Below are 12013 nucleotides of genomic sequence, written 5' to 3' on the forward strand. Positions count from 1 at the left end.
TATAGTCTTTAAATTTGTCTGATGTATGGATGAACCATTTCACTGTTAGATCAGCTAGGCTGGGTTGGCTTCGAGTCCATTCTGCTTTCCCTGACCCGACACTACCCTCGACTCTGGTCTAGTCCGTATTCTCAATTCTATGCAGGTACCAACTTTAATTAACGTAGGGACTTCCTTCTTTTGCCCGTTTTACATATGTACTTAAGTAGATATAGCGACTGCATATGCATGCAGCATCGCCCCTACCACCTATGGCTAAAGGTCGGGTTTAACCTAGTGTACTCAGCTCAGGTACCAGGATCACCAATTTACCATCGCCCTTTGTGCCAGCTTCGCTAATGAAAGAGCGGAATATTTTCAAATTCTTAATAATGCAGTATCATTATCATCGAGCTAGATCCATTCATTCAGTAGAATATATAGCATCTAGTTCTGTAGCGTCACACCGACGTGTACATGCGCATATGTGCTCGATATCGAAGCCGACACGACCGCGTGAAGTAAAGGTAAAGATGTGCTGCTTATTTCAAAATGGAACATGGCTCTGCTTGCCAAACCCGCAAAAATTCTATAATTTGTATCCTTGTTAAGCTGTAATCCGAACTGGTGATGCATTACGCAATGGTTTCTGGTTTACATTGCGCAATCAGCTATCTTAGTGCCTGGTGTAACAGTGGGGAACAGGCCTCCGAGGAGTTAATTATTTGAGTATTTGGGCACGGAAGTTTATATTTAGGTGACCTCGTCCTAGGATCTTGATCGTTGAAGGCTCCGTCTAAATTATAAGCCAAGATAATACCTTCTAGAAGGACGTCGAGAGATTGGGGCATCGCTTTTTCGTAATCCCCATTACGTTGGATATATAATCTATTCTGATATCCTAGTTCATGGGTCTCGCGTGGGCGTGTATATTAGCTATCACTTTCTATATATGCCCCTCTATATAATGATCACTTCTCGGTTAATCGATCAACTATTTCAAATTTTGACGGCTATTGTTAAGAATTCCATTTGTTTGTCCTGAACTAAATAGAACAGAGATGAGACCATATACATTAAATACCAACAGTTCCAAACGTAATTTGTAGACATATCAGCATTCTAGGTATTTGGGTCATCGGTCATCTGGCCTGGAAATGTCGTTTCTCAAAATATTTACCCGATATGGTTAACAATGGGAGTGGGATGTTCGCCAGCGTGATTGTTATCATCCCAACCCACAGGCGTCATCAACGACTTCATTTCCATCCCGCCATCTGCATTCACCTATAGGACTCCCTCTATCGCCGCACGCTTGGGGAATAAACTTTTTCTTCGATGATACAGCGAGGTCATGTTTGTCCAATCGTCCATGAAGGTGGGGAGGCTAGTTTCATGTCAAACTTCCACGATTTTCTCTCAATGATTTCTCTATTTAGGATGGTGATGGTTAGTTCGTCTGCAATTGTGGGTCCGCTGGTCAAAAATTGAGTTAAGAATCAAAGGATAGAGGACTTTGGGAAATATGATGGATGGCGAAGTTGGAAATAAGAATGAGATCAAATGGGGGAAGCCGCGCAGAGAAAATAAATAAAAGTCTGTCGCCGGCGCTGTGTCAACCTTGTAGGTTTTCGGTCTACTTTGGTTCGGACTTCAATCTCGTATGTTCTGGTCGCAATCGTAATATTTTCTTGTATCCGTTCCATATAATGATTTCTAACATCAACACATTCTCGTGCTTCGCCCTCTCGTCGCTTCTATTAGCGCATTTCGGCGAAGCTGTCGCAATACCGCAATTTGGAAAACTAGATGGAAAAATCAGAAGAGATGTATCGAAAGCGATGCAAAGATCACAGATCGCAGCGAGACAAGATGCAACTGCGAGAACTCGTGCAACCAATCTGGCTGGTATGTTCTGAGCGTGGAGCGAATATGAATTCAATCAAATATAGAGGCCGAACGTAAACTAAATTACACAGAGTGACGACGGACTACGTTATTACACAAATGTTTTGTTCGGAACACCGCCACAACCTTTAACTCTCGCACTGAGTCTGGACGGGACGACCTGGGCGCCGACGCTACCGGCGGGCGTTAGTGCCGGGTCGTACTGTGCGGATGCAAAGAACGAGGTTGCTTGCTCATATGCAACGATCTCTGGATTTTGTAAGATATCAATGTCAATGTAAATTTGAAAAATTGGATAACTAGTGAACTAACTTGCGCTTAAGATACAATTCCTGGGTCTATGTCGTATTCTCCCCGAGGCGATTATGAGGAACTGGAGGTCGATGGCGAGGATACGGCAAGCGAGGGATCTTTTGTGTTCATAAAATCTATGCTAATTTGATATTAGATCGATGGCATCCAGGCGACCGAACATATCCAACTAGGAATCTCAATTCTTGCAAATGTCGGTATTGCAGTTGCGAATAGTTGGACGTCTGCTCCACAACTATCGCTTTCTTCACTACCTACCTCCGGAAGCCCGGGTCAACAATTGCTACCCGTACTTCAGCAAGCGGCCTTTATCAATACTCTCACTTACTCTCTCGCTTTCACCAGTGTGGATAAGAGCGGGAATGTTGATTATGAATCGGGAGAATTGAGCCTCGGAGGGATCGATAGAACCCAATTTTCGGGAGAGTTGAGCTCTTTCGAGAGCGGAAAAGATACCGATGCCGGTGTTCTACCAGTTAGCAATATCTACTGGATTGACGGCAAGGGAAGAAATGTATCCGTTGTAGATGAGGATAGCGACGCCGGGCATCTCGGCGTAGCTTATGCATCGCTTACGCCGCAAGTCATTCACACACTTACCTAGTTTGAAGTCTAGCATGCATGGAAACTAACTAAAATACAGATACTTTTGGACCCCAGATGCTATGTTTGAGATAATTGTCAGCTTGTTCGCCGACGTGGAGAAACCGAAGGGCTCTGACGTTTATGAAAGAAATTGCACTGCCTCGGTTGAAGAGCTTGATATTAAGTCTCTCCAAATATCAGTCGATGGAACTTTCATCACAGTTCCAATCGAACTCCTCTTCCTCCCTACAACGGGAGAGAAGGGCCTTTGCAATCTAGCGATTCGGCCTATATCTGAATATCCCACCACCACCTCCGCAGACTATGTCCTCGGGTTTCCTTTCCTTCGGTCAGCCTACACAGATTTTGACCACACTCATCGCCGCACACACCTAGCACCACGCCGTGTGGTATTTTCCTCGACATCAACTTTGACTCCGGTTGGTGAACGGAATTCCACCGTATCCGGTACGGGTGCATCCCTTCGAACAACATTCAAAGCAGCTACAACCACCCTCTCCACTCCACTTCACCAACTCTCCGAAACTCCGTCAACTATTACCGCTACCGCAACCTCAGCTTCCGCCACACCTACGTAAACCAAAGTTATATATTACTACGAACCCCCTGAGTCCGAGCCCAATATTGGCGCCATTGTAGGCGGAGTAGTTGGGGCTATTGTCTTCCTGGCAGTGGTAATCGTCTTCTACCCTCTCTTGAAAGCCGCCAACGATCGTAGGAAACACCAGTCAAAACGGAAATCCAAATTTGGTGAGCGATCTCGCACCTCAAGCGCGAATGATCTGAACCCAGTGGATAGTAATTAGAATGAAGAGGAAAACGAAAATGATGAAGATGGTGATGAGAAAGAAGACGTTGATGCTATCACAACTGCGGTTGCAATTGCGAATGGTAAGAAAGGCATGCCTACCTCGGGGGAAGAGGACAGGAACAGTATCGCTGGGCGAGAGTTAGCGTGACAGTCAATATCACGGAGATGGATGAGGCATCGAGTAGAAGGGGTAGAAATAGCAGCGATGTGAAAAGTATGAACACTTTTGGAGGGAGTGAGAAGAATTAGCGACATAATTCTCGTTCAGGACGGATGTCACCGCGTTTTATGGCCATTATCACAGCGTCTAATGAGTTTCTTTTCTTGAGTTCTTTACAAACTATGATACCATGTATATATACAATATTTTAATAGGGCTAGGAGACCTTTGGGATTAGTCTGGCGGGAGTTCGATACCACGATTTGTTGTATATGAGATTATTTACACGTTAGCATGCAGAGTTCTCCATGTTCCACCCAGAGCGTAACACCCCAACCTAGCATCTCCGCTACATAACACAACCCTTCCATCTCAATTCCATCCCTTCCATCTTTTCCTCATTCGGTAGCAACGACCGAGTGTACCGGAAATACTAATCCTCCCTAAGTAAATCAGCCCTGATATATAATGCTGTTCCACCAACAGAGTCTAATTTCACAATATCATTATCATCATATCAGTCCCGGTGATGAGCTGGGATACAGCTTTGGCCCAGCTCTCCATCCCAAGATACTCTGTTCCCCTCAGAATATTATTCAACTCCCAACTCGGTGGGCGTTTCCCAAATCCCGACCAGGCGCTTCTATCAAAATCTGGACGATCGAAGCTCTGACACCGTAATGTAACCAATCCAATTGGAGGTGCAACTCTGGGTGTACCTTCCATCTCCTGTAAGTTATTCGAATCATTCTCTTCCTCTCGCATCATTGCGCTGGTCTCCCTGAGCCCTGCTTTTACTATATCATCAATACTCTTATCTGGTGGAATCCTGCCCAACTGTTGAAAGCGCTTAAACAATCCAGCGGGTAAATCGTATACATCTACATCAAGCCAAATCACAAGCTCAACTCCCGGTGTTAGCATATGTGAAGCTAAAGATTTTCGAAGACGAGCCATGTATCTTCTTCTTTTGATCTGGAAATTTGGATCTAGAGTTTGCCCCGATTCACTCGGCACCTCCTCGTGATTCTCCTGTGGCCGCCCAGTTACACTGGGTAGCTTTTCAAGATATATAATCTCGGCTTTTTCCCATGGATTTCATTGGACTGGCGTCAAGCTTGAGAGAACTATTACATAATGATTATATGCTTGGAGATCGCCAGTTAAAAGGCCAAGATGTAGACTTTCAACTGGTACTTCTTGCTCTCGTATCCTTGATATGAAGTCTTCAAAAGTGAACACTACGTCGGATGTGGTTGTGAGAGAACCCCATGACGACGTGTCGTTCGCGATTGTGAAGCTAGAAGCAGGAATTTGAAAAACCGTTTGAAGAAATGAAGGTGAACGAACGATATATTGGATTTTGAGACCCGGGCCCGGGTTGTGGTGATGGTGCTGCCAGCCATCTGGGTGTAGCGATGTGTGAAATATTGAGAAGAAATAAATCCAAAAAGTATGAAAAGACCGACTGATGTCGATAAAGCTACAAGTGGGAATGGGCGGCGACTTGGGAAGGATTTATGCGGAATTTCTCCAGGGTGTGGACGTGGGAACAAGTTAAAAGTGGACTGTGCGGAATCGCCGTGATGACGTTGAGCCATGGTGGCAATATATTATCTTGCGTCCTAAGTACATGTAATTCAAAAGAATAAACAGCAGGAAGTTTTGATGACAAGGTTCTTTAGGTTATCGAAAAGGGGGACTATTTGGCTTTTAACTGTCTGTATGCCACACAATTTGTACGGCCTAATATTTAAATCGCGCCCCTTTCCACAACGTGTAAATGTACAAACATGAGATCATGTCTAATATACCACACTTCGAATGACTAAGTAATTATACGACCATACGAAAACCTGGAAAGATTCCGTCCGGGAACGCCCAGCATGCAACTTAGCGGGACCAGGGCTGCGTAAGCTTTTGCCAAGAAAAGCTTGTTTCCTGAAGACCCTGGCCATTGTTCTCACTAGCCTAGTCGAATAGGAGCTTGTTTGGGCGATCATGAGGTTACATTTGAATGATTGCAGCTGTCATAAATTTGGGGAATCCAATTCTGCATGGGTTTCAGGCTTAGTAGACGGTTTTGACTATGCAGGAGAGTTGGAATGTGTTAGTTACAAGACCATATTGGCGTGCATTGGTAGATATGAAGAAAGATAAGTGCTAATGGAAATTCACATATGTATTCTCTTATTACAATAAGATCTCGCTCTTTCAGAGGGTGTTTAGATACTATCGAAAGTCATTTTGAACAATAGAAGTGATAGTTTCACAGGGGATAATATATTAATAATATATATTTCGCGAAGGATGTTACAGCAAACCCCAACATAAGATTTCCAAGTTTTTCTGTCTTCCATTAGCTATGGACTAAACAAATCGAGAGGCCTTTCTGCAATCGCCTAAGACCCCTTCCTTAGACAAACTTCTAATTTATTTGAACGTTTTTAATATATTGATGCAGGCGCTTTGGATTTTTCCATCCCCGGCTTCAACATCCAAAGATGGAAATGTTCGAAACTAACTGCTAACAAAGATGCGTTGACCTGTTGGAAACTTATATAGGCTTCTATCGATTAAGACTTTCGCGCAAATGCAAAACATGTCTTTAGCTTAACAATTCTGCCTTTATCCTAAGGTAGAAAACGTTTTCAGAATATTGTGATATACTTGTGGCTAGTGTTTTCATGCTCTCATCAGAAGGCATCCCGTTCCGAAGAGGGAAAGCGACCCGGCAGATACCTGGATTCAAAGAGTCAAAAATGACACCAACACAAATGAGGCATCTATTTCCGCAAGTTCTAACATACGCGCGTAGTCGCATGAAATGATGGCTAAGGCTTTTCAAGAATCCGTATGCAACTCTGGTAAGCAGGTTTTTACCATATATTTTACCCGAATCCAGCCCTCTCAAGGTATATATAGCTCTCTTCGCCCTGCTTTCTTCGAGATAGATCCTAGGTATTACCCATGCTTTTATGGCATGCATTGATTAATTGATAACTGTGAAGGTTGAAAAAGTAAATGAGATTTAGGAGCTACCCAGAGGCTACCGGATGCCTCCGCATGATAACATGCAACAGCGGATAAGGTACTGCGCCTAAGGTTCTGAAAACCATGCCCCGCCTGGAAACGATAGTCTTCGCTTCAATCTGCCTCCATATTTCTTGAAATTTCTTAATGTAATAACCTTGGATGATCTATGTAAGGAAAAGGAAACCAGAAGCTACTTAGCGAGGGGGTATAAAAGCTGTCTCAGTCCGTAAGAAGTCCCTCAGGATTCTCAGCTCTTGTCCCATATCATTCGTTCACATACCGTATTCACTCGTTAACGCTTTGTGTTTTCTTGGGTGTATCCATTGTATAAAGAACAACCACCCATGAATCACTTTTTCAAACTTTTCAAGCTCTTCGCTTCGGGTTTGAAGAAGAAGTTCCTTAAGTTCTTTGGGTTTAAAAAATGAAGTTCTTGAACATAGTCGTCCTGACGGCGGTTGGCTTGGCGAGGTAGGATCCAAAGAGTCCAACCGTTCTCTATGGAACATCATATCTCAAGTTCATGGCTAACTTCTACTGTACAGCGCCGCCGTCGCTGCACCTGCACCTGAAGTACCAACGGCACCAACAGTGACCATTAACCTAACATTTCCGACAAAGACAGCAGTTATGATAGAAAAGCGTGCAAAGAAATCCACCAGCTGCACATCTACGAAGACGACTACTACTAGCTGTACTTCGACAAAAAAGACGACAACATCATGTACAAAAACGCCAAAAGTTAAAACTACTACATCTTGTACATCCTCAAAGACAACGACAATCCCAAAAGTTCAGATAGCGAAAGTAGCGGCGGCGGCAACATCGAAAACAACGACGACGACAGTCTGTAGAACTACAATTACCGTTCCTTTCCCGTCGATGGATTCAGGCGCATACACGATTTACGCCTCTACAACTTATTTTACTAAGAGAGTAGAGTGTGCAACGGGGTGCCAATTAATGGTCCAAACAGCGGCAAATACTTTGGTAAGTCATATTTGTAAAAGAAATTGTGGGTTAACCAGTTTCTAGTACAGGATATTAACGAGATAATTGAACAGCCTATTCCTACAAAGACCGTTACCGCTGCGCTTACAACGAGGACGTTGCATGCGTGTTCTCCAACAAGTGAAGCCAAGAAATGGAGGGCGTAAGTACAAGGTTTCATTGATTTTAAAACGAAAGTCGGTTCGGCAATCTCAGGCAACGGAGGGTTTTTTGTAAGATATATTTCATGGATTTAGACCTGGCGTTTTAGGAGAATTTCTAGCTGTTTCATTTTTCAATAAATATTTCCTTTGAAGGCTTTTCGAATCCTATGAAAAATCACTCTTCCCCGTGATAATCCCACAGCTCCCTTGCATTATCTCTCCAAATCTTTTTGATCACCCCTTCATCTCCCTTACAATGAATTTCCGCTACCTTCTTCAGCATTGCTGCATCATCCACCGTCCTAAAATCTTGAACCTTGTTCCTATCGCCACCAGGATTCATTCCAACACCCCCAGTATGAGGCCAGTCACTCGCCCAGACAATCCTATCAGGCGCTAGAGCCACGATTTCCGTCGCGTACTCATCTAGTAGTGGTAGCGTAGGAAATCTATCCATACCGCTCAGTTTGGTGTATACCTCTCCACGGGATAGAAGACGCATAAAGTCCTTATACCCTTCTTGCGCTTTCGCCGGTTGCTTTGTAGACGGGACGGCAAGGTGATCGATAATAGTTGTCACCCCAAGTTTTGGGATAATATCCGAGATCAAGGCCACTTGCGGAAGTGAGAGGTGGATTTGTAGTGCCCATGTTTTCAGCGGTTTAAGACGGTCTGCGTATCGATATAAGATCTTTTCAAACTCCGATTTTGAGAGTTCGACTAGAGAGGATTTTAGATTGAGACGAACTCCACGGACGCCTAGTTCGTGCATTTGGGATAGCTCGGAGTCGGGAATTGTGTGAGGGTCTATGCCAACCACGCCACGAGCGACGGCGCCTTGGGTTTTAAGATCTGAGAGGGTGTCGAGGAGACAGCGATTATCATTGCCGTATACAGAGAGGGATACTATAACTGGGTGGGTGATATTTGGATGGAGATTGGCGTTGAAGGATTGGAGAGAGGCCAGAGAGGCGGGTTTAGGACGATAAGGGTGGGACGGGTGGAGAGGATACCGAGCCTAGATATGAAATGTAAGTATTATTAGATAAAACATTCATACCGTTGGAGAATTTAATCAATCTTGACTTCGCTCTCTTCTATTCATGTTGTATCGGAACTCGATGATGTGAATATACCTCATCTCCAACGACATGAACATGGCTGTCCCATGAGCCAGCGGGTATAGGTAAAGTATGCTGTGCTCGAGTACCAGCTACGGTTTTGTAACTGGATCTCCATGCAGAGGAGCTAGCTCGAAATAAAGTCCGCTGTCTGAGTCGAAGTTGTTGAATAGCCGCCATTATGCGCGGGTTGGCCTGAGGCAGGTAACGTATCCCTTTAAAGAGCCAAAAGTTTCAGGGCTGGTTTCAGAGTAATTTCGGTTATCGGTGGACGTTTGTTTTTATATCTTAACTCTTGAAGAAGCCAGAAATCCTATAAAAGGCAGCTACAGGGGTATTCTCGAGAGCCTCGGTATGTTCCCGACTGAAACCGACGCTTGTGTTGTCTATGTGGTATTTTGAAGCTTTGCTGAAAGCAGCCTAAAATGCAATGAAATTCAGTGGAAAGCAGTATTTATATTTCCCCTTGAATATGGAGTCCGTATACTGGAGTGGATACGTCATTCTAGTTTGGCGTTAGTATTAGCCATTTCTCTGTGCCGAAATTCGAAATATGCGACTCATTTTCGGTCCCCAATATATTGCGGCGGTCGGTAGAGTCGACTTAGACAATTTTGTTAACTTCCAGTGCTCTGTTCCTGTTTCGGCCCCAATTTAATCCCGGCTCGTTCGCCAAGTTAACGCTCATTGACATACTTATGCCTAGTTAGTTTGGGTCTTCGAGGTCGATACTCAGTTCTCAAAACTAGGATCAGGCTGCATTCTATTAATATATTAATTTCATACTTGCAATATCTAGGTGTGTATACACTCGCCACTATCACAATGTCGGCGCCTCCTCGGATCCTCACAATTGCGGGCAGCGACTCGTCCGGCGGCGCTGGCATCGAAGCCGACATTAAAGTCATAGCAGCGCACAAATGTTATGGCATGACTGCAATGACCGGATTGACGGCTCAAAATACAACAGGCGTTGTCGATATCCACCCAATCCCCGCCGAGTTTCTTCGGAAAGCTTTGTCTGCAGTGATTGAGGATGTTGGGGTCGACGTTGTGAAGACTGGTACGTTACTTCCATATTTACATATTGAACATATACATACATAGAAAATCTAGCTAATCTAGTTCATGAGTTAGGAATGCTTACGAGTGCCGAGTCAATTTCAGTGATTGTTGAGGCTATCAAGAAGTACGATGTTAAAACGATCGTTCTTGACCCGGTAACAAAGATTGAATCACGAGATATCCCTTAAAAAAAATTTGCAGGAAAGGTATCTAATCATCTCGTGTCAGGTCATGATATCAACTTCTGGCAGCGTCCTTCTCCCTTCGGACGCCATATCCAACCTCTGCCACAATCTTATACCTTTGGCAACCCTCGTAACCCCAAATATTCCTGAGGCCCAACACCTCCTCTCTTACTACACAAATACTGAGGTGTTACCAAGCACCGCTCTTCCAATTAACAACATAAGCTCGATGGCAGATGTCGTAGACCTCGCTAAAAGGCTACAGGAAAAATGCTCTACCGCCGTTCTTTTAAAGGGTGGACATCTACCTTTTCTCGGTGATGGGAGTGTAGCCCGCCGACAGAAAGACAAGGCCTTTGTTATGGATGTGCTCGTTCTCTCCAATGGCGTTGTCAAGCTATTCAACTCGCCATTTATAGAGAGTAACAATACACATGGAACCGGGTGTAGTCTTGCTTGTAAGCATATATTTAATCCCGTAACGCAATGACCACGTGCATCTCATTGAACGACGAACTAAAACCCTACTCCCAGCTGCTATCGCTTGCAATATCGCCTTGTCCCAAGCCCTTCCTACCGCAGTATCCAACGCTCGAAACTACATATCTGGGGCCATAGCCGCCTCATACCCCGTCGGCAAAGGTAGCGGGCCAATAAACCATGTTCATAACGTTTACAGACTCCCATACTCTAAGGGTCACTTTATCGGGTATCTGATAAATCACCCTCGCGTGGCAAATATCTGGAACGAATATGTTAACCACGACTTTGTAAAGCAAATCGCAAGCGGGACGCTCAAAACCGAAAACTTCCTGTGGTATCTCAAACAGGACTACCTCTTTCTCGTACAATTTGCGAGGGCGAAGGCCTTATTAACATATAAAGGAACAACTCTGTCGCAAATAAACGATTGTGCAACTTATTTAACCGGTGTAATCCGCGAGTCGGCGTTACATGTCAAATACTGTGCCGAATTGATTCCAGGCCTCACAGAGCGAGACCTACAGTCAACGCCCGAGGCACCAACAACTACTGCCTATACCAGATATATACTCGACGTCGGTAGCAACGGCGACGTGGCTGCTTTGATGGTTTCATTGATAAGCTGTTCAGTGGGGTATCAAGTCGCCGCAAGAAATAGAGAAAATGAAGACTCGAGTGTGAGAACAGCGGAGGGTAATACATTCTGGAGGTGGGTTGAGGAGTATGCTGGCAAGGAATACGCAAATGAAGTTCAGGTTCAACGAGGTGAGCTTATATCGTATCCTGAGAGATAGTGTAGAGGACAGTATGACTAAGAAGACTACCCCGCAGACATTCTAGAAGAGATGGCAGCAGGATTCGGTGTGACACAGGTTGAAGAGCTTGTAGAAATTTTCAGAAAAGTCACAGAGGTGGGGCGACTCCCGAAGATCTTTTATCCTAGATTGGTATGCGTACTGATTTCATGCACACTAGATGGAGCGTAATTTCTTTTCGGCAGCAGTAGAGCCAAAACCCTTACTATAGGAGTATCCGTGTGGCAGCGGTACAGATCGTCTATATACTGCTAGCAGCTTGGGACGGCTCCATTCGTTCGAAGATTGAGAGGCTAAGGATTAGGGTTTGTAGAAACTAAATGATAGACCAAAGCCAAACTTTTCATTCAGGAATACTCTATTCCATGGTTTCATTAC

The 12013-nt window shown here is 44.4% G+C and overlaps 4 protein-coding genes across 4 annotated transcripts; 3 read left to right on the forward strand and 1 right to left on the reverse strand.

Moving 5' to 3' along the window:
- Positions 1–1851: 1851 nt before the first annotated feature.
- On the forward strand, positions 1852–3383 carry DFL_001530 (uncharacterized protein; the record flags this gene model as incomplete). Its single annotated transcript, XM_067630162.1, has 5 exons — positions 1852–1887; positions 1959–2145; positions 2211–2266; positions 2336–2778; positions 2843–3383. The coding sequence occupies 5 exons, from the start codon at positions 1852–1854 to the stop codon at positions 3381–3383; spliced, it is 1263 nt and encodes a 420-aa protein (XP_067492832.1).
- Positions 3384–7236: 3853 nt separating this feature from the next.
- On the forward strand, positions 7237–7969 carry DFL_001531 (uncharacterized protein; the record flags this gene model as incomplete). Its single annotated transcript, XM_067630163.1, has 3 exons — positions 7237–7283; positions 7358–7802; positions 7877–7969. 3 exons carry the CDS (start codon positions 7237–7239, stop codon positions 7967–7969), a joined length of 585 nt encoding a protein of 194 aa, XP_067492833.1.
- Positions 7970–8141: 172 nt separating this feature from the next.
- Positions 8142–9267, reverse strand: DFL_001532 (uncharacterized protein; the record flags this gene model as incomplete). Its single annotated transcript, XM_067630164.1, has 2 exons — positions 8142–8984; positions 9103–9267. 2 exons carry the CDS (start codon positions 9265–9267, stop codon positions 8142–8144), a joined length of 1008 nt encoding a protein of 335 aa, XP_067492834.1.
- A 645-nt stretch (positions 9268–9912) lies between these two features.
- On the forward strand, positions 9913–11846 carry DFL_001533 (uncharacterized protein; the record flags this gene model as incomplete). Its single annotated transcript, XM_067630165.1, has 6 exons — positions 9913–10150; positions 10225–10307; positions 10381–10795; positions 10872–11585; positions 11652–11731; positions 11796–11846. 6 exons carry the CDS (start codon positions 9913–9915, stop codon positions 11844–11846), a joined length of 1581 nt encoding a protein of 526 aa, XP_067492835.1.
- Between the last annotated feature and the right edge of the window lie 167 nt (positions 11847–12013).

This window comes from Arthrobotrys flagrans (assembly GCF_004000055.1).
Source record: "Arthrobotrys flagrans strain CBS H-5679 chromosome Unknown unitig_3, whole genome shotgun sequence".
In the NCBI taxonomy this organism is placed as follows: Eukaryota; Fungi; Ascomycota; class Orbiliomycetes; order Orbiliales; family Orbiliaceae; genus Arthrobotrys; species Arthrobotrys flagrans.